General features: G+C 43.2%; 1 protein-coding gene across 8 annotated transcripts in view; it reads right to left on the bottom strand.

Moving 5' to 3' along the window:
• The window catches only part of MLLT10 (MLLT10 histone lysine methyltransferase DOT1L cofactor), a 307,092-nt gene that overhangs the window by 265,925 nt on the left and 17,829 nt on the right, over positions 1-23,338 (bottom strand). For 6 of the 8 annotated variants that reach the window (XM_077490944.1, XM_077490945.1, XM_077490946.1 and 3 more), the window contains exons 2-3: positions 16,424-16,503; positions 2,502-2,556 (exon numbers count right to left, since the gene is read on the bottom strand). In XM_077490944.1, the coding sequence (XP_077347070.1) occupies positions 2,502-2,556; positions 16,424-16,503 (135 nt within the window). Of the gene's footprint in view, positions 1-2,501; positions 2,557-16,423; positions 16,504-23,338 lie in introns of those variants that run through there. The other 2 variants (XM_077490949.1, XM_077490950.1) reach the window with 2 other exon arrangements.

Genomic DNA, 23,338 nt, shown 5'->3' with positions numbered 1-23,338 from the left:
CGCACGACCGCGCAATTGTCAAAGTGAAGCAGTGGCGTATCACCAAAAAATGGCCTAATCATGAAAGGGGATAACCCTTCCTGGGCTGAAGTGGTTAAAATAGAAATGAAAGACAAAATATTTTTGTATAGATATAAAAAAAAATAAGAGCTGGGGGAGGAAAGCAGCAGCAGTACACTGAGCTTCCCAGTGAATGGCTGTGCAGGGGCAGCATGTCAGTTTTTAATAGGAAAGCAGAGGGACTGGCAGAAACACCAGAGATTTCACATAAGGGAAGCAATAGAAAGGAATTTGAAGTGTTGGGATAACAAACACTTTAAACCATCTTCATAGGTTCCCACACCTCTATGGGATTCCACTGGTGCATCTGCTACACCCGAGGTCCTGGATCTGCACACACTGCTACGTTTCTTATGAGGAGTCCCCATTCTCCCTGATGTATTTTGTTTTACATTGTGCAGCGACAGGAGATGTGGGAACACACGAACGTAAGTGGGAATCCCCAGGAGTCAGGAAATATACAGGGGATTTCAATGCTGGATAATACAAGTCATAGGAAGCCAGTGATTGGCACAGACCACCAGGTTCCAACTGTAGCCAAAATATCACCTTTTTCTAGACTGACCCTATATTATATATATATATATATATATATATATATATATATATATATATATATATATAATATATATATTTAGATTTATATATTATGGGGTCTGTAGAAAAGTGAGACTAGTAGGAAAAGCAGACTATGATCTTATGCTGCGTACACACGAGCGGAATGTCCGACAGAAAAGTTCGGACGGGAGCTTTTCAGCGTATATTCCAATCATGTGTATGCCCCATCAGATTTTTTACGTCGAAAATTCTGACGGACCTAGAAATGGAACATGTTCTAAATATTTCCGACGGAACCAATTCCTATTGGGAAAACCACTCGTGTGCGGTTCCAACAGACCAAAAACGACGCACGCTCTGAAGTACGAAACGGAAGCTATTGGCTACTGGCTATTGAACTTCCCTTTTCTAGTCCCGTCGTACGTGTTGTATGTCCCCGCATTCTTGACGGTCGGATTTTGGTGTGATCGGTGTGTGTACGCAAGACAGTTCCATCGGAACTCCGTCAGAAAAACCTTCAGAGTTTATGAGATGGGAAAACTGGTTGGGTGTACAGGGCATAAAAAAAGTGTACGTCTTTCAACTGGAATTATTTAATTCCCTTCAGATCATGTATAGTGGGGGGAAAGCACGACTCAGGAGGGGTGCAAAAACTTGTGGCCCAGTTGCTTAGATCTGCATTAGGTGAACTCACAGCAGCCCTCACACTAAGACGACTTATCATTCGCCTGACAAGTCGCGTCCCGTTCTGTACAATGGAACCGTTCTCATAGGAGCGACTCAATTCGCTCCGACTTAGAAAAAGGTTCCTGTACTACTTTTGGGGCGACTTCAGATGACTCGCATTGACTTCTATACAGAAGTCGTTTTGCAAGTCGCCGCTGCTTTAGTGTCCAGGTCGCCTGAGGCAGTCGCGCTGCAAGTGGCGCTGCCTCAGTGTGAACCGGCTCTAAGGCTTTATGTACACAGGAAGTTTTTACAACCTCTCCTGAACGATTTAACTTGACAGATAGTAGCCCACGTTTAAAACATCTGTTTTGCCACTTTATTTTTTTAAACGCAAACATGGCAAAAAAAAAAAATTTTTCTCTTAATATCCAAAAATGAAAAAAACAAGTTACCGTGCTTGGAGGCGCTTGAAATGCCTCTAAAACGTAGCTCATGAACCCATTTTTTTGTGTTCCAAAAAAAAAAAAGTCTAAACTCAACTGCCTAGAAAGGACTAATAATGACCCTGTGTACATGGACAGATAACAGAGGAGAGTTCAGGAGCAGTTGAAAAAAAATGCCCAACTGCTCCTAAACATCCGTTTCCCAGCAGCAGTGTACATGAGGCCTAATACACAGGTCCCCTGCGTAGGGGCGGTGCTTTGCACTGTTACAATGGAAGCAAGGGTTACCTTTTTCTTTAACTTTATTGAAGGGTTTTAAAAAGACAATTCAAGTCCATGGACTGCAGTGCATTGTGTCATTCTGCGGTGCAGCAACATGTGGCGAGATGTGCTGCCGATGCTAGCTGTTAGAATACAATAGCGGGGGGCTTGGGGGGGGGGGGGAATTCGTCCAACTGACATGGTTTAGTGTGGATGGAAGGATCTGTTAGATTTAAATTTGCCCAGAATGCAGGCGGAACGGAAGAAATCTATTAGTGTATGGAAGGGGTAAGCTAACTTTGGCCCTCCAGCTGTTTGCAGAACTGCAAGGGCTTACAGGCACTGCAACAATATGGAAACTACAAGCATGAGTTCCATTGGCAAAGCCACAAAGACTTCTGCAATAGATGGAGGACCAAAAAATAAATGTAATGCATCCCTTACTGCAAACATACAGTGCATTTGAAAAATCAACTTTTAAAGCAAATAAAAAGGAAAAGCTGCACTTACCCCCATTATCAGTGCGCTTTAATGCTCCATCTTTATGGGGACACAATTCACATCTCTAGGGGGAAACACAAATAAAAAAAAATTAAAAAAATAAAATAAAAACACTTAAAAAATGCATTCAGTTTCATCAGGTACAAATATAAAAACATTTAAATCATTAATTTGCTACACAGCAGCTGAATCAAGATATAAAATACACTATCTTATCAAAAGTATTGGGACACCCGCCTTTACACGCACATGAACTTTACTGGCATCCCAGTTTCTAGGGTTCAGTATTGAGTTGGCCCACCCTTTGCACCTATAACAGCTTCAACTCTGGGAAGGCTGTCCACAAGGTTTAGGAGTGTGTCTATGAAAATGTTTGACCATTCTTCTAAAAGCACATTTGTGAGGTCAGCCACTGATGTTGGACAAGAAGGCCTGGATCGCGGACTCCACTCTAATTCATCCCAAATGTGTTCTGTCAGGCTGAGGTCAGGACTCTGTGCAGGCCAGTCAATTTCCTCCACCCCAAACTCGTTCATCTATGCCTTTATGGACCTTGCATGGTCCAAATCATTTGGTGGAGGGGAGATTACGGTTTGGGATTGGCACCTTAGTTCCAGTGAAGAGAACTCTTAAGGCTTCAGCATACCAAGACAATTTCATGCTCCCAATTTTGTGGGAAAAGTTTGGGGATGGCCCCTTCCTGTTCCAACATGACTGCACACCAGTGCACAAAGGTTAGTGATTATGGAAGGGGGGAGCGTCTGAAGGGTTCAGGCTAAATGCCGGCACTTCCTGTTTATTTTTGCGGTGGTGGGAGCTTAGGATGAATGGTGCGGCAGGCAGAACTGCCAGGACCAGGTCAAAAAACAAAAGGGAACTGCAAGAAGTAGTACAGAACTTCACCAGACCCTGGTTTCCATTTTTTTTCCCTACCCCACTAGATGCTTTCACACCCATCAACTCGCAGTGCTACTATGACAAGGCCTTTTTAGGGGACAAGCAGGCAACAAATGCAAAGTGGTTGGTAAACAGCTGCATTAGTGGTTTTACTCATGCAAGCAGTATGACACCCACAAAACCTCCACGCTTCGCTCAAATCAAGTACTGCAGGAAGTCTTCCTTATAATATAAAGCTAGAAACCAATATGGCTGCACTCTGTACAGCAGAGAAAGCGACATTAATCACCTCTCCTCGGATATTTTACCAGGGCAACCCCACCCTTTAGGGCTCATGCACATGGTGTACTGTTTTTTTGTTTTGTTTTGTTTTTTTCACAGGATCTTGCTGCCAGAACAAAAAGTTGCCTGTACACTGCATGCATGTTACATCCATGCTAATATTTACATACCCTACTACAGACTCTACTAGCCGCAGCCGGTGCTCAGGACTAAATATATTTAGGGCCCCTGCCGCTGATTACACATTGATGATGTTTAGATTTTGGGCTTCAATGCTTCATTCATGTGGTGGTGAGGTATGAGTAGAAAGACCTTCTGAATGGCTGAAGATGGAGGTCTACGCACGATGTTTAAATGTGGGCCTTAAAGCCGAGTTCCGCCGGTTTTTGCGGCTTCACTTCCTGGTTCCCTACTGCACATTCCCACTGGTCGCTGCTGTCTCCTGGGACCCATGCGTCTCCCAGAAGACAGCGGGGTGTTTATGGGGTTGGCGTAGATACCCACGGCAGGTGGCGCAGGTACCTATGCCCGAAAGTGGGAGCAGGATACCTGTATTAGACAGGTATCTGCTGCCCCCCAGAAAGGTGCCAAATGTGACATTTGTATTGCTTCCTGTGTGCAAAATCCCTGGTGGACCTGCTAGTCCCTCTGTTTTCCTATTAAAAACTGATTACACTAAGCAAGAGAGCACACTGTGGTCAGTTCTCTAGTTCTCCAATGATCAAACTTGTCCTGACATGCCCCTACTGCACAGCCATTCACTGGGAAGCTGAGTGTGCCATTGCTTCTCCTCCCCAGCTCTTATGCAGCTGAGAACAGAGGGAATGTGATCACTTATATAAAAAAAAAGTAAAATAAAAAAAGGGGGGGGGATTTTGGTTTTATTTTTGTTTGTTTATATCTATACACAAATGTTTTTCCTTTTATTTCTATTTTAAAACTAGGTTGTTTTGTTAAAGTGATTGTAAAGGATCACCTTGGAGGTTATCCATGCGATAGCAGGAAACTGGCAGGAAGACAGCGGCCATCAGCCATTCAGAAAGAGGTCATTCTGCCCCTTTCCTGCTACTGCATGAATAACTCGCTAAGGTCCACATTTAAACATCAATAGTTTGCAAATAATGGAGACAGTGGCAGCAGCAGCTACACACGTTGATAATTACATGTTGGTTCTGAGCGGCAGATTTCATGTAAGCTGAATTTATGTAAATGGTGGCAAAAAGGTTTACATGTGTACATCGTAAAATACACACAGGACCGTGAACACAGGTTTTCTAGGCTTTGGTTTATGCAGCTAAACGCTGCAGACCAAAACAGTGCAGCGTACATGAGTCCATGACATTCAACATTGCTGCATTCAGACATGTATAAATGATGGATCTGTACACAGAAAACTGTACACCCGTGTGGTTGTGAATCCTTACATATACCCAGAGAAGGTACCATCTTCAAGAGATACACAGAGACTAAACAAATCCTCCTACATAAAATTCTACCTCTCTAGCTGCACCCATCTTTAAGCTTGTCTGAGATTTCAGAAAAAGGGGCGGAGAGCTGAAATTACACTCTGCAGAACTCAGTGAGGAGAGCTTCCGAGAGCGGATTGGAGGGGGAGGAGTGATAACCCCCCCCCCCCCCCTTCACAAAGCACACAGGGACAAAGCTGAGACCTTCACTCTGCTGGAGGTCCCTCCCCTGTCCCCCTTTTTCTCTTGGTGTCAGGAAAACGTGCAAGGAGTAATTCATGCTGATAGAAGAGGAAGCTGCAGACAAAAAATGGCACTTAGACCCCTTTCACACTGGGTCGTTTTGCAGGTGCTATTACACTAAAATAGCACCTGCAAAACAGACCTGAAACAGCCGCTGCTGTGTCTACAGTGTGAAGCCCCCAGAGGATTTTCACACTGGAGCAGTGCGCTAGCAGGATGGTAAAAATAAATAAAGTCCTGCCAGCAGCATCTTTGGAGCGGTGTGTACACAGCTCCTGCCCATTGAAATCAATGGGGCAGCACAGCTATACCACCGGCAATGCGCTGCTGCAGCCGGGCTTTGCTGTGGTTTTAACCCTCTCTCGGCCGCTAGCAGGTGGGTAAAACCGCCCCGCTAGTGGCCAAATACCACCGCTAAAAACAACGGTTTTTAGTGCCGTTTTACCGCCGACATTGCTCCCACTCCAGTGTGAAAGGGCCCCTTAGTGCTCCAGATTGAAACAAGTACACACTATAGAAGGATATGTTTTGATCATATTTCATGTCTGAGGTTTACAACCACTTTAAACTCATCTTTTGGCAAAGCCAATATTATCAACCAGGGTGGTCAAATACTCAACTATACAAGAAACTTCATCTATATTGGTCCATTATGTGTAAAGGGTTTCTTCCACCTTTAACCACTTCAGCCCCGCAAAGATTTGGGGGGGGGGGGAGACTGACTATAGGAGATGACAGATTGTGGTTGCTAACTATTACGAACTCACGATCTGCCTCTCCTCTCAGAACGGTGATTTGTGTGTTTACACGTCTCTGTTCTGCCTCTCGCACGAACGGGCATTGACACCCCCACAATGCCGCGGGCGTGCCTGCTATCCCGCTTAAGGAGCCGACGTACAGCTACGACAGTTCGCGGGATCGTGCCGACCTGAAGCAGTATAATGATGGCGGCTGGTCGGCAAGTGGTTAATGTGACCTATAAACTGTACAACTCAGTTGAACAAACTGAAATCTTTTGGGGAGGAGTAAAAATAAACTAAAAAAATAATATGGTTGCATAAGTGTGCACACCCTTTAACCCTTGTTAAAGCACCTTTTGATTTTATTGCAGCACTCAGTCTTTATGGGTACGAGATCAGCATGCAACATCTTGACTTGGCAATATTCGCTCTCTTTTTGCAAAAACACTCCGAATCTGTCAGATTACGAGGACATCTCCTCTGCACAGCCCTCTTCAGATCACCCCACAGCTTTTCAAAATTGGATTCAGGTCTGGGCTCTGGCTGGACTATTCCAAAAACTTTAATCTTCTGGTGGAGCCATTCCTTTATCGATTTGGATGTATGCTTGGGGCCGTTGTCATGCTGAAAGATGAAGTTTCTCTTCATGTTCAGCTTCCTAGCAGAAGCCTGAAGGTTTTGTGCCAATATTGACTGGTATTTGGAACGGTTCATAATTTCCTCTACCTTGACTAAGGCCCCTGTTCCAACTGAAGAAAAACAGCCCCAAAGCATTATGCTGCCACCACCATGCTTCACAGTGGGTATGGTGTTCTTTTGCTGATGTGCAGTGATGTTTTCTCACCAAACATATCTTTGGAATTATAGCCAAAAAGTTCAACCTTGGTTTCAATAGACCAGACACATTTTCCCACATGCTTTTGGTAGACTTCAGATTTGTTTTTTTGCTAAATTTAGCTGGTCTTGGATATTTTTCTTTGTAAGAAAAGGCCTCAGTCTTGCCGCTCTACCCCTTAGCCCAGACATAAGAATATGGGAGATTGTTGTCACATGTACCAAACAGGCAGTACTTGCCAGATATTCCTGCAGCTCCTTTAATGTTGCTGTAGGCATCTTGGCAGCCTCCCTGACCAGTTGTCTTCTCGTCTTTTCATAAGTTTTGGAGGAATGTCCAGTTCTTGGTAATGTCACTGTTGTGCCATATTATCTCCACTTGATGACTGTCTTCACTGTGTTCTATGGTATATCTAATGCCTTGGAAATTATTTTACTTCCTTCTCCTGATTGATGCCTTTTAACAAGGAGATCCTTCTGATGCTTTGGAAGCTCTCAGTGGATTATGGCTTTTGCTGTTGGATGCTACCAAGAAAATGTCAGGAAAGACCTACTAGAACTTTATTTGGGGTTAATCAGAGGCACTTTAAATGATGACAGGGTTGTACTGACTCCTATTTAACATGAGTTTGAATGCGATTGCTTAATTCTGAACACAGCTACATTCCTAGTTATAAGAGGGCATTCACAAAAATGCAACCACATTTTATTTTTTTAGTTTTATCCCCACCCCCAAAGATTTCAGTTTGTTTTTAAATTGGAGTTGTACAGTTTATAGGTCACATTAAAAAGGTGGAAAAAATTCTGGAATGATTTATCTTTGTCTCATTTTTTTTACATCACAGAAATCTGACATTTTAACAGGGGTGTGTAGACTTTTTATATCCACTGTATATGTGACCCTGCCTAGTTTTTATTGTTTGAACAGCTGGAGTCTGACCTCAATTCTGCAAACAAATTCCTAACGTTTCCAGTAGGACACAATGGACACTTCACAATTCAGAGTATACATTTAATACTTGTGTTAAAACCCTTGAATAGAAGCCGATATTCTAAAATCTGTACACATTCCAGAGCAGCGGTATAAAAAAAAAAAAAAATAATTATTAAAAAAAAAAAATGTTATTGGGGCTTTAAGTGACCCCTTTTCCTCATTATGCACAATGCCCAAAAAAATTATTATCACCCCATCCTTTAACAAGACAACAAAAAAAAAAATTGCAATTTTGTGAAATACCTTTATTTACAGTTGCCATGGTATTATCAAAGTATAAATATGAATCTGCAGGGAGAACATGCACAGCATTGTCCATTTACACGTTACATATGCGTGTGATTATATGTCAGTATTACATTGTATATCCATGTATGTTGCAGTCGTTCAGCTGCTTATCAAACAGTTTTTTGAAACTATTGATGCTGCCTGCTGTAACTACTGCCTGTGGAAGGGAATTCCACATCCTTGCCGCTCTTACAGTAAAGAACCCTCTACATAGTTTAAGATTAAAGATCTTTTCTTCTCATTTTAATGAGTGGCCACGTGTCTTAATAAACTCCCTTCCGCAAAAAAGTTTTATCCCTATTGTGGGGTCACCAGTATGGTATTTGAACACGGCAATCATATCCGCTCTCAAGCGAGAATAAGTGCGCACAACCTTTCTTTATAACCAATATCCTCCAGACCCTTTATCAGCTTTGTTGCCCTTCTTTGTACTCGCTCCATTTCCAGTACATCCATCCTGAGGACTGGTGCCCAGAACTGGACAGCATACTCCAGGTGTGGCCGAACCAGAGTCTTGTAGAGTGAGAGCATTATCGTTTTATCCCTAGAGGTAATCCATTTTTTTAAAGCATGCCAATATTCTGTCTGCTTTGTTAGGCTCAGCAATACCAAGCTGCTACTATCTACTAGGACCCCTAGGTCCTTTTCCATTCTAGATTCCCCCAGAGGTTCTCCCCCCAGTGTATAGATTGCATTCATATTTTTGCCACCCAAATGCATTATTTTACATTTTTCTACATTAAGGCTGGGTTCACACCGCTGCGGCAGCAAGAACCGGATGTGATTCGCACCGCACTGCAGTGCAAATCACATCCGATCTCTGTGCGATGCGAGTTCAGCCATACAGATAGTATGGCTGAATTCGCATCGCACCCGCCGCAAACTCGCACGGGACCCTTTTTTTGGTCCGCAGCAGAATCGGATCGCATGGGTGTTCACACCATGCGATCCGATTCCTGTCCGAGTTTGCAGATCGCACTGCGATATGCGGACTGATCTGGGGGTGTCATTAACGTTTCACTGGCACTCCCAGCAGTCTGCATAAGGCAGTGTGAACTGCCGGCGGGAGGCATGCGATGCGGGAAAACGCCGCGGATTCGCGGCGTTCCCGCATCGCTCCGGTGTGAACCTGGCCTTAACCTCATTTGCCATCTAGTTACCCACCCCATTCATTTGTTTAGATCTTCTTGCAAGGTTCCCACATCCTATGGAGAATGTATTGCCCTGCTTAGCTTAGTATCTTCCGCAAATACAGAGATTGAACTGTTTACCCCATCCTCCAGGTCGTTTATGAATAAATTAAATGGGATTGGTCCCAGCACAGAACCCTGGGGGACCCCACTACCCACCCCTGACCATTCCGAGTATTCCCCATTTATCGCCAACCTCTGAACTCGCCCTTGTAGCCAGGTTTCAATCCATGAACTCACCCTATGGTCCATGCCAACAGACCTTACTTTGTACAGTAAACGTTTATAGGGAACTGTGTCAAATGCTGTTGCAAAATCCAGATGTACCACGTCTACAGGCCTTTCTTTATCTAGATGCCAACTCACCTCCTCATAGAAGGTTAATAGATTGGTTTGGCAAAAACGATTCTTCATGAATCCATGCCGATTACTGCTAATGATACAGTTTTCGTTACTAAAATCTTGTATATAGTCCCTTATCCGCCCAAGAGCTTGCATACTATTGATGTTAGGCTAAATGGTCTAATTCCTAACTCATTTTGGGCCATTTTTTAAATATTGGTGCTACATTTGCTTTTCTTCAATCCGCTGGTACCATTCCAGTCAGTAGACTGTCAGTAAAAATTAGGAAGGGCCACTCAAAAAAAAAAAAAAAAATTGGCTAAATAAAATCCTAAAAAAATTGGAGATCTTTGGTCTTCTGCTCCTCACGTCGTCTTCTAGTGAATGGGGGCGCGGTGTGTTCTGGGAACTGTGCGTGTCCCAGAACACAGCTCGCCCCATTAACAAAGCAATGCGTGACTCGCGCATGTGCAATAGGAAATGGGTAGTGAAGCCACAAGACTCCACTGCCTATTTCCCTTAGTTGGAATGGCGACGCTGGGGCCCAAGGGTTGGTCGGCCTCGGGCGGCTGACATCGCGGGCACCCAGGACAGGCAAGTGTGCTTATTAAAAGTCAGCAGCTACACAGTGTTTGTAGCTGCTGACTTTTAATATTTTTTTTCCCGGCTGGCACTCCCCTTTAAGTTTCCCAAGTCTAATTCTGTCCTCTGTTAGCCATGAGGGCGCTTCCCGTTATATGTTTCACGAGGATGAACGCTGCAGTTTTGGTTACTGAAGCCCCCCCCACCCCAATTCCCTCATGAAGACGGAGAAGAAGAAAAAAAATTCAATACCTTCGCCATCTCACCATCCTTTATAACCAGATGTCCTTCCTCACTCTTTATGGGGCCAATATGGTCTGTCCTTTTTTACCGTTTACATACTTAAAGAATTTCTTGGGGTTTTTTTTTTTTGCTCTCCTCCGCTATGTGTCTCGTGTTCTATCCAATTGTACCCTTACATTTCTTGTTGCATTCTTTATAAAGTCTGAATGCTGATGATGATCTCTCAACCTTGCATTTTTTGAAGGCCTTCTCTTTTGCATTTATACACTGGAGTTAAGCCATCCAGGACGTTTGTTCGCTCTTTTAAATGTATTACCCAGTGGGATGCACTGGTGTCCTTATAGCGAACACATCTCTTCTCTGTGTTCTGTTTCTAAGCTTTTATCCCAATTTATGCCTTCTAGCAGGGTATGTAGTTTAGGGAAGTTGGCTCTTATGAAATTCAGTGTCTCTGTATTTCCCTAATGTTCCCTATTTTTGTGATTTATACTGAAGCCAATTGACCTGTGATTGCAGTTTTCTAAATTGACCCGTATTTCCACATCCATGATCAGGTCTGTATTCAGAAGGTCTAGTAATGCTTTATGTCTTTATTGACACAGTATCGGAAAACAATAGAATTCCCCAGCTAGAAGACCGGGTGTGCGTACGTTTAGTAAAATAGGAAGCCGCCAGATGACCAGACGCCCTTAGTGAAGATGCAAGGAAACATTACGCCGTGTGGAAAGAAGAATATGTTTTGTTGTTTTTTTTGTTTGCTTTTTTTTTTACAATATTTTTAATCCTTGATGATGAGCTAAATGATCCCTCCATCACTTCTTCCCAGGGAGGTGTTCATACCATCTCTGTCAACCTGCAGTCTTCTTATACCACCAGCCTGTATGAGAGTATCCAATAAGACGAGGGGATTTGGGACTTTAAATTAAGCATGCACGCAAGTAGGCACTGTGTGTCTGTAAAGTATTTATTCCATGTAACAATACAGCTAGAATACATACACAATGCAAGTAGAATTGTAACCAAGTACTAAAAATCCATATATATTATATTATATGATGTGTGCGCGCAATTATATATAATTTTTTTTTCTTTTAGATTTTTTTTACACACACACACACACACGGCGTAGAGGTACATATTGAAAGCATCAGTGTTCACATGATGTAGAGAACATAATTTATTATTGTTATATTTATACACATATTTATTACTTGTTCCTAGATGTTCCTGCTGATGAGTTATACACCATCACTGTCTGCCACATGGGGATTATATTCCCTGTTCCATTCATCTTTCAACACCGTCCGAGGTTGCACCCTGGTATATTGCCACCTCAGCTCCCATTACAGACAATGTTCCCAGTTCATCCTGTGCTCACCACCACATACCACATCTCCAAACCCTTGTAAGTATGGGGGATAATTATTTACTCTCCCATCTCTCTTTTCCCTATACTTCTCCGCTTTAGTCAGATTGTTTATTATACTATATATTTTATAGCTATCTCTGTCGCATCTGCTCCTGATAAGTAGACATACCCATGAAACACGTCAATATTTGTTGATTCCACAGCTGAATTACCAACATGAAAAATGTATTCACTTATCTACCAATCACGTCTGACAATTTTATAATTGTACCAATCATGTTATGTTCTATACATCATGTGAACACTGATTCTAGCATTGGGCATGTTACAATCTGTACCTCCACACCATGTTACTCTGTGTACAGTTGTGCTCATAAGTTTACATACCCTGGCAGAATTTATGATTTCTTGGCCATTTTTCTGGGAATATGAATGATAACAAAAACATTTATTTCACTCATGGTTAGTGTTTGGCTGAAGCCATTTATCATCAACTGTGTTTACTCTTTTTAAATCAGAATGACAACAGAAACTACCCAAATGACCCCGATCAAAAGTTTATATACCCTGGTGATTTTGGCCTGATAACATGCACACAAGTTGACACAAAGGCATTTGAATGGCTATTAAAGGGTAACCATCCTCACCTGTGATCTATTTGCTTGTAATTAGTGTGTATGTATAAAGGGTCAATGAGTTTCTGGACTCCTGACAGACCCTTGCATCTTTCATCCAGTGCTGCACTGATGTTTCTGGATTCTGAGTCACAAGGAAAGCAAAAGAATTGTCAAAGGATCTGCGGGAAAAGGTAGTTGAACTGTGTAAAACAGGAAAGTGATATAAAAAGATATCCAAGGAATTGAGAATGCCAATCAGCAGTGTTCAAACTCTAATCAAGAACTGCAAAATGAGGGGTTCTGTTGAAACAAAACCACGGTCAGGTAGACAAACTAAAATTTCAGCCACAACTGCCAGGAAAATTGTTTGAGATGCAAAGAAAAACCCACAGATAACTTCAGGTGAAATACATGTGGTGTGGCTGCTTCAAGATGCATAATAAGGAGGCACACAAAGAAAGATGGGCTGCATGGTCGAGTCGCCAGAAGAAAGCCATTACTACGCAAATGCCACAAAGTATCCTGCTTACAATACGCCAGACAGCACAAACCTCAGACCTTCTGGCACAAAGTCAATTGGAATGATGAGACCAAAACTGAGCTTTTTGGCCACAACCATAAACACTACATTTGGAGAGGAGTCAATAAGGCCTATGATGAAAAAAGGTTCAGAGGTGGATCACTGATGTTTTGGGGATGTGTGAGCTACAAAAGGCACAGGCAATTTGGTCAAAAATGATGGTAAGATGAATGCAGTATGTTAAAAAAAAACAAAAAAAAAACTGGAGGAACATTTGCATTCATCAGCCAAAAAGCTGTGCATGGGATGTACTTGGACATGCCAACCTGACAATATTCCAAAACACAAGGCCAAGTCAATCCGTCATTGGCTACAGCAGAATAAAGTGAAGATTCTGTAGTAGCCATCTCTGTCTCCTGACCTCAATATCATTGAGCCACTCTGGGAAGATCTCAAACATGCAGTTCATACAAGACAGCCCAAGAATTTACAGGAACTGGAGGCTTTTTGCCAAGAGGAATGGGCAGCTTTATCATCTGAGAAGATAAAGAGCCTCATCCACAAATACCACAAAAGACTTCAAGCTGTCATTGATGTTAAAGGGGGCAAATCAAATTCTGCCAGGGTATGTAAACTTATGAGCACAACTGTATATATATATGAATTTTTAGTACTTATTTGCAATTCTACTTGCATTGTGTATGTACTCTATCTGTATTGTTATATGGAATAAATACTTTACAGACACACACTGCCTACTTGCCTTCATGTTGCATGCTTCATTTAAAGTCTCAAATCCCAACTCAAATAGTTTTTTCTTTGCATATTAGGGATGGAGGCATTGGACAGACACCCTCATTTAAAGTCCCAAACCTTTGCTTTTTCATATAAATCCAGGGATGAAGCATGCAAACTATGGACAGCATATTCTGTTGCATACAGAGTTTTTCTTAATACTTGTTTTTTATGAGGTCTGGATCTAGGATACTCATTAGCGGGAATTCCCAGTCTCCCTTCCGTGGTTTTATACAACAACTTACATGGTTCCTTACAATAAATCACATTCATAATCTCGGCAATGTTGTGTCTCTATGTGGGTTGGATGGTCACGTGGGTTGTGCTGTGACCTTTTCTGTCCCGGAAACTGCGATGCACACCGTGGGTCCTCCCCCTCTCTGGTAATTTCTCCCCCTCTCTGGTAATTGGGGGGCTCGGGCGGACATCTCGCCGTGCAGAGACGCCACGCCTCCAGTGTCGTGCTAGATGACAGATTATGACATCACTACTACCTAGTGTAAGAACATCGGCGATTCACATGAGGGATTTTTTTGGTGCTAGTTAAAGAGGGTTTTTTTTCGCTCACGTGTTGACGTCCCCCCACCCCCCATTACATGCTAGCGTGACACTCGTTCTGGCCTGTCCCTTCTTGGGTCTTTAAAGAGGATCCCCCCCCCAAATTCATACTTACCTAGGTGGGCACCTCTACACTGAGAGCTGAGGGAATCGCACGCCAGCTTGGTTTTCAGAGCTCTGAAAACTGTCAGTCACAGTTCTCTGCTCTTCTCTCTCCTCAGTCATTGGAGTGATGGGCTGTGGAGGGGACGGCCGTCTCAGGCTCTCAGCGGATCACTGGGAGGCTGAGCAGTGTCAGTCCAGGCACCTGGCGGATTCAGACTCCACGGTTGGGATGACGCGGTGCCTGGACTGATATCAGCGACATCAGCAGAGAGCAGACTTCAGTCCGCTCTCTGCTGATAACAGGTCACAGGAGTGCAAAATGAACTGCACTCCTGTGATCCATAGAAGAAGCACAACAGCCAAACAAGCTTTGGCTGGACTTCTCCTTTAAAGTTTTACAGAACAGACAACTAAATATATACAGGCAGTCCCCAAGTTACGAACACAATAGGGCTGTAGGTTTGTTAAGTGGAATTTGTGTGTAAGTCGGAACAGTGTATTTTTAACTTCAGCCTGTGCAGAGATATGGGATGTTCCGGTCCTTCTGGACACACAGTTACGTTATCTAGGACTTTTCTGGCCATGTAGTACTGCAGTGTGGGATGTGTCCGATGCTGCAAAATAGGTGCTTGGATGTATCCAGGACCAGCGGCTGGTATTAAGGGCTTTTCGTAAGTAGGAGTAGTTCGTAACTCGGGGGTCCGTAACGCAAGGACTGCCTGTAGTGTAGTAGTTGCCTTTACAGCAATGAGGCTCTAGGTTCAAGTTGGCCAGGACAATGGCGAAGTGGTTAGCACTTCCCCCTAGCAGCACTAGAGTCGCCGGTTCAAATTCAAACTACCTGCCTGGAGTTTGCACGTTCTCCCTGTGCCTGCATGGGTTTCCTCTGGGTACTCCAGTTTCCTCCCACAGCCCAATGGCATGCTGATAGGTTAATTGGATCCTGTCAAAATTGGACCCAATATGTGCATGTATGAATGCGAGTTAGGGACAGCACAGTGGTTCAAACCACGACACTACCTGCCTGGAGTTTGCATGTTCTCCCTGTGCCTGCGTGGGTTTCCTCCGGGTACTCCGGTTTCCTCCCACACGCCAAAGACATGCAGGTAGGTTAATTGGCTTCTGTCCAAAATTGGCCCTAGTATATAAATGGGGACCTTGGATTGTGGGCTCCTTGAGGGTAGGGACCAATGTGAGTGTGCAATGTACAGGGATAGGGACAATTGTAGACACTCACTCAGGTTGAACTGGATGGACTGGTGTCTTTATTCAACCTAACTAACTATGGATCTTACATTGTAAGCCTCTTGAGGGCAGGGGCTGATGTGAATGTGTATATATCGATGCATAAATTGACAGAGCTATACAAGTACCTATAATAAACGAGTACCACCAGGGTTCCTTCCACATGGGTTCTGTATGCTCTGAGTATCTGGTTCCCCGTGTATTCTAGTTTCTGACAACTGCAAAACTACTACTTGCTCTCTTCTAATATCTGTGTGCGCCTATTACTACAAAGATATGAACATTAGACTGTAAGCTCCTCTGAGGCATGCATAAATGAGAAAGGGTTGTACAAAGTTCAGCCTTTTATGTAGGTGCTACCCAAATACAAGGAATAATTGTTGCTCATTCACACCAGAGTGCAATTTCCTGGACTGAGTGAATAGTCCTCGTTCACACCGGACGGACTGTGCTGAGAGAATACGGCATGCAAGGTTTTAGTATATTAGTGTGTACTTTCCCATTTAAACTCCATCAAAAAAAAAAAAAAAGCATCTCAAAACGCATCCAAACCAAACCAATCGCGCATATCATTTCGTCATACAAATGGCGGACCACAACGAAGCCTATCGTAAAACTCACCACTCTGGCTGCTCTTTCCTGAGATTCACATTTTCGACAAAACCACGGTCCGGTTGGCACTTGCACGATGCCATAACAAGCTGCGAGACAAACACACAAAGTTAGTATAAAGAGGTTAGCACAGAGAACATTGCAATGAATATCTCTGGATCTCTCTCTCTCACACACACACACACACACACACTCTAAGAGGTTTTTTAATAGAGCGGTCTCATCCACCATTGCAGGTCACATCCTTCCTTCACCTTGTGTCAGCAGAGCTCCCACTTATCCTGCACAGTCCTGCAGCTCCTTTCACATTCCACTCAATATTCCAGCTGGCGGATCACCAGAAATAATCGCTCAGATATTTTTTTACTGCATGCAATATAAAGCAGAGAGCTCCATCGCCAGCGTGGATGTGTGCTCCAGAGGCAGGATCACCGGCAGCTGTATCCAAATCTTCCCACACAAGAAAGGACACACACAGGACTGCTGTGCGGAGGAGAGGAGGAGCAGCCAGACTATCGCACCTCCCTGTCATTCCTCTGCCTTCATACAACTCGGGCCAGGCACCCAGCACAACAAAGCAGTTGTCTGGCTGCCAGAAGGCAACCCATAATCTCTGTCAGGTAATGTGAATGGGGGAGGGATGTCTGCCGAGAGCCGCCACAGAGGGATCCCTTAACCCTTCCACCAGCAGCCAGCTCTCATTTCTTTCATTCACACAGGAGCTCTCCTGATAAAACAATACTGAGAAGGAATTCCTGAGCTCATAGGGTGCTGGACACACAAAAAGGTTCCGCATGCACAAGCGCCTAAAATGAGGATGCAGCACATTACAGCGGGGCCACAGAGCCTTCTACCATGCACAGGCAGCTCCGATTTAGGCCAATTCCTGAACTGGTCAGCTACATTTTCAGGACAAGCTTTTGGGGGGTCAAACCGCTTTGAGGTCCAAGCAGTGCTCTTTTAAAGAACAAGGTTGACCCCCGAAAAGTTGTCCCAAAAATGTAACCGTTAGGCCTGGGTCACACCTATGTGTTTAATGCATTTTGCAAAAAAAAAAAAAATGTTACATGGTCTCCTATGGGACACGTTCACATCATAGCGTTTTTTCAGCTGCTGTGTTTTTGGAAAGGGACTTTTTTTTTTTAAACGCATGGTGTGCTTCTGGTTCAATAGACATGCTGCAGAAAGACATGCACTGCATCTTTGATTTGTTTCTGATGTGGTTTGCATTTTTTTTTAAACAAAAACATCCACTCTTAAATAAAAAAAATAAAAATAAAAAAAAGCAGAAAAAATGCACAACACATAAAAAAAATAAAAAAATAAAATAAAATGTCAAAAGCTAACTGCAAAAAAAGGTGTACACCAGCCCTTAATGCAAATAAGAAAAATCTCATGGACAATACTTAAAGGGTTAATAAACCCAGGACCCTGCAATCACTATTTCTGGTCCCCCACAGTACACAGAATATGGAAATGCGTCTTTAGTAAATATAAACTGCTACATATCTTTTCTCATCAACAGTAAATAGCAGTCTTGTGACTTGTATCGGTGTCTGGTTAAGGCCCCTTTCACACTGCTGCGACTTAAAAAGTCACGTGACTTTATTGCAAGTTTGGCACGATTTTGGGGCTGCGATTTTGACACGATTTTGGTGCGATTTCAGGGAATTCCTGTGTAAACTTGAGGTCTATGGACCTCAACTCGCATGAAAGTCGGACCAAGTAGTACAGGGACTACTTTGGGACTGATTTGAAGTCGGCACAACTTGAAGTGACGCATATGAATGGTTAACATTGGAAATCTTGGGGAACGGCTTGTCATGCGACTTTGCAGTCCCAAGTCACAGAAGTGTGAAAGGGGCCTAAAGCTTGTAGGAGGAGTTTTCATTCTCCTCTGACTGTCCTATGAGGCTGCACAACCCCTGACCCTCCGTCTGGGCAGTGTGGATTTGCCCTGTGATGATCACATGCACTCTCCCAAGCATGTGAGCATGTGCAGCGTGCCCCCAAAGGCTCTGTTCTATCAGGAGATATATTGGGGACTGTGGAAGAATGAGAGGATCAGAGAAGACAGGATCAAACAGACACAATGCGGAGGATTAACCTCTTAGGTTCCACAGTGAGTATAACAAGCATGATTTACTGCATATACAGATTGACTTCACTGTTGTGGGTTTAGTAACACTTTTAACGATGTTGCTGCAAGCGCACCAATGAGGTTACAAACATGATGTTTTTTTCATCTTGATTCCATATTGATATTTGATGGCATTTTAGTTGCAGCTTTTTCCTTTTCCTAGCGCAATATTGTTTTTATTTTATGTGGTACAAACATGATGCACAATCAGACAAATTTCAACCTATGGGCTGCCCGGCAAGTATCATCCAAACTGACAAATTCAGCCTTAAAGTGGTTGTAAACCTCAGACATGGAATATGAAAAAAGCATATCCCTCTATAGTGTGTACTTGTCTCTATCCAGAGCAATAAGTGTCACTTCTGTCTGCTGCTTCGTTGCGCTGTTATCTGCACGAGTCCCTGCTAACAATTTTTCCTGACAAAAGAAAAATGGTGACGGGGGAGGGACCTCCAGCAGATTGAAAACCTTAGATCTGTTGCGGTGTGAGGCTGGGTTCAAATATGTGCTGCGGCGGTTTTCAGTCCGGGGTCCGGTCTTCACCGGTTCAGGTCTGAATTTATGCCCAAATTAAAATCTGAACCCGACCCAAAAGCGCACAGGACCCTTTTGGAAACCGCAGCAGCCATGTGTAAATCGGCTCCATTGAGAGCCGGTCACACTCATGCTAATTGGATGCAGTGAAAACCGCATCCTATTCACATATATGTGAACCCGGCCTGGAGGGGTGTGTCCTTTTCCTCCAATCAGCTCTCCTGATTGAGCTCTGCAGAACACAACTTCAGCTCTCAGCCTTTTATTCTGACATCTCAGACAAGCTTTATAAATTCAAGACTTTGAACCAATATACAGAAGAGAAGACTGCAGAAATCTCCGTGGATCAGTCACGTCACTGAGTATGGGTAAAGCCCCATACACACTGTCAGTTTTTCTGCTGAGTTTTTACTTCAGATTTACCGAAACCATGTAGTAGAAGGGCCTGCCTGATTGCATACACATTGAAACTCCTAAGGTTTGACCTCACATTATATGGTTTTGGTAAATCTGAAGGAAAAACTCAGAAGAAAAACTGATAGTGTGTATGGGGTTTAAGAGTTTACAGCCACTTTAACAATGGAAAATTAGCTGAACAAAAACGCCATTCCTATTATGTGCAGCATCAGCAGCCATGGCCTGACACCACTGAGATTTCTCTACCCCCCCCCCCCCCCCCCAAAATCAAACAGTACAGCACTCTGGGAAGAATACAGTTTCACTTACAAATACTGGAAAATGAACTACATCTCAATGACACTGCTGTGAACAGGACCAAATAAAATGTCATTGACTACATTTCAATAAAGTTCTAACAAAAAAATAGAACAAAAAACCCAGCATGCCATGATGGCACATCCCAGCGCCAACCAGTGGCGATCCCTTAAGAAAAAAAAAAAAGATACAACAGGCACAGCGGACAATCATTGGCAGCACAGCGATGTCAATTTTCAGTCTTACAAATCGCCCAACCAGCACTGTACATCCTTCCATGAGTACAGTCACCATCATACCTACAATACATACAGGTAACTGCACACCAATGTGAACAGAACCTCGGGTTCGTGGTGTTGGGGTGTTCTAGTCAAATTCAGCGTTTCAATTTAAATTCAGCTGCATGCATTTAAATGGTAAAGTATGGAATTTGACTTTTGCTGCCTGCAGTTTGAATGCTCCTTAACCAGTTCAATACCAGACACTTTACCCCCTTCCTGCCCAGGCCAACGTTCAGCTTTCAGCGTTGTCGCTGTTTAAATGACAATTGCGCAGTCATGCTACACTGAACCCAAACAAAAAATGTATATCACCTTGTTCCCACAAATAGAGCTTTCGTTTGGCGGTATTTGTTCACCTCTGCAGTTTTTATTTTTTGCTAAACAAAAAAAATTTAAAATAAACGAAAATTTTGAAATAAATACGTTTTTCTTGGTTTCTGTTATAACATTTTGTAAATAAGTACGCTTTCTCCTTCAGTGATGAGGCTGCACTGATAAGGCACACAGATGAGTACTTATGGGTGGCACTGATGGACATCACTGCTATGGAGGCACTGGCAGGTATTGCTGATGGGCACTGATTGGCATCCCTGGTGGTCCTGGGTGGGCTGCTCTGATAATCAGGGTAGACCCCCCTGTCAGGAGAGCAGCAGCCACGAGTGATCAAAAACCGATACACAGCTCTTCCCGTTTACATCATGATCAGCTGTGATTGGACAGCTTATCACGTAGTAAAGAGTCTGTCAGACTCTTTACCTAGATTGGAGTGGTCAGACTGACACACCACAATAGCGAAAGCGGCGCGGCGGCTTGTTATCCTGGTCATGTCATACGACGCCCGGTCAGGATAACAGATCTCCTTTCCCAATGTCATATTGCTATATGGCAGCCGGGAAGTGGTTAAAGTAGAACTATAGGCAAAACCATCCACCCCCCCCCCCCCCCCCCACATACACATGATCAGAAATTCTGCCAGAAAAAGTTGGATGAGAGCTTTTGGTCAGAAATTCCAAATTCCATGTGTATGCTCCATCTGATTTTTGGTGGCGGAATTCCAGCCAAAAGATTGAGAGCGGGTTCTCTATTTTTCGGTCGGAAAAAGTTCCCATCGGAAATTCCAACGTGCAAAATTCCTACACATGCTTGGAAACAATTAGACGCATGATCAGAAGCAGTGAACTTCATTTTCTTGGCTCGTCGTAGAGTTGTACGTCACAGCCTTCTCGATGGTCGAAAGTTCAGAGAACTGTTGTGTGACCGTGTGTATGCAAGCCAAACTTGAGCGGAATTCCGTCGGAAAAACCATCCAAGATTTTCCGACAGAAAATCCACTCGTGTGTACGGGGCATTAAGAACAATTATAACCCGTCAGATAATTTTTTTGCCATCTGTCCCATTGGGGAGATTTCTCTTTACTTCCTGTCTCATAGCCAAACAGGAAGTGAAAGGAAATCCCTGCAAATTAAAAAAGGATTCCATTACATTTCTGGGGTATAATCACTTTTAATGATAATGGTAAACAGGACAAAAAGAGGGTAAATCCCCCTTAATGGGGGCACAGACAGCAATAAAAAAAAAAAAAAAAAAAAAAAAACACACACTGACTGGGGTTCTAATCCCTCTCCACTCTATCCAAAACTAAAACAAAAAGTTTTGCCTTTAGTTGTACATTAAACCCAAAAGCAAACATGTATTATACTGCAACTAACCAATTCTTAGGCCTCATGCACGTTGGACGTTATAAAAACGCCAGTAGCGATAGCTGTAGAATGAATTTTGCAGCGTTTTTGCAGTAGCATTTTTCAGAAAAACAAACTCCCCACAAAAACTTACGTCTCAAAAAAGGCTGATAAATGCCAAATAGCCAAGTTTTTTCGTGTTTTTCAATGTTTTTAATCTTTTATCTTTAGTGTTTTTACATGCGTGGATGGACACATAGGATAACATGTTTTCTTGTTTATGCTTTATTCTATTTTGATCTGGTCATCCAGTCAGTAATTGTTATTTTTCAAATGAACAAGCTCTCCAGCATATGCATTATTTACAGAGGTGAGGACAAATCATTTACCACTGACAGGGTGCTTACAATAATCAGCTTTTATGTAAAATCTTTAGCCCAAAAGAAAAACAAACAGTTTGCTGCGTATAAACTGAGTTTGGCTACAATTTGTTAGTGTATCTAAACCTGCTAGTACATCCAACACTCCCCGCCCCCCAGACAATGCTGCTGCCCAATGGTGCCCCCTGTGCCCCTTCATTCAGAGTGGGGGCACTCTAATACTAGAGGTTTGTTACTGGCCAGATCACCAGGTGAAAACAGAGAGGAAAAGGCCTAAGAGAGCGAATGCAGCCACCACATGTAATGACTGGTAAACTGCAATATATTACATGTTTGGTTTTGGGTTTAACAGCGCTGTCCAAATAAACACAAATCAGGTCTAGTGCAGCCTGTGACCTGCCATTTGTACTGTTCAGATTAACAGAATGAAAGCCAATAGAATGGTGCTGAGCTGCACTGAGGAGCATTCCATATGCATGTCAAATGCAGGAAAACAATGCCCACTGACAGGAGCACTAAGGACTTGTTTACACAGGCAGCCGGGCGAGGGGCAAAACCCCTGTTGTGTTTGGTAGCAGTACTGACCCTTAAGATGCTGCTTGCAGGACTTAACAACCCGCAAGCGCACCAGTGTGAAAGCGCTTGGGCTTTCACACTGGAGTGACAGGAGAGACGCCTTGCAGGCGCGATTATGTGCGCTAAAATGCTTGTAAAGTGCCTCAGTGTGAAAGTGGCTTTAATAAACTAAAAAAAAACGCTTTACTACGCCCATGCTCCACAGCCATTCACTGGGAAGATCAGTGTGCTGCTGTTCTCCTCCCCAGCATATAATGCAAAATTATAAATACCCTTTTTCATATCTATACACAAATGTTTTGCCTTTCATTTCTTTTTTTAAACAGAATGAGTTGTTAAAAGAACAAAACAAACCACCACGCACCTCCCTGTTGAAATGCATTGAAACCGCAGCAAGAACACATTAATAACACACCCTTTTTATGTTTTTGATGCAGCTTTTGAGTTGCATGACCTAAAAAAAAACAAAAAAAAAAAACACACCATAAGCCTTGTGAACATCACAGCACAATCACAAATCGGCACAAAATTTCTGCAAAATCATGTGCGTTTTCGGTGCCCTTAATTGGCACCTTTTTCTCTTATCAGCCAGGTGCCAATAACATCATTTTCAGCAGTGC

Source organism: Lithobates pipiens, unplaced genomic scaffold (assembly GCF_037356315.1).
Source record: "Lithobates pipiens isolate NorthernLeopardFrog02 unplaced genomic scaffold, aLitPip1_a1.2 Scaffold_19, whole genome shotgun sequence".
NCBI classification, from domain to species: domain Eukaryota; kingdom Metazoa; phylum Chordata; class Amphibia; order Anura; family Ranidae; genus Lithobates; species Lithobates pipiens.
This window is presented reverse-complemented; position numbering and strand designations above follow the sequence as displayed.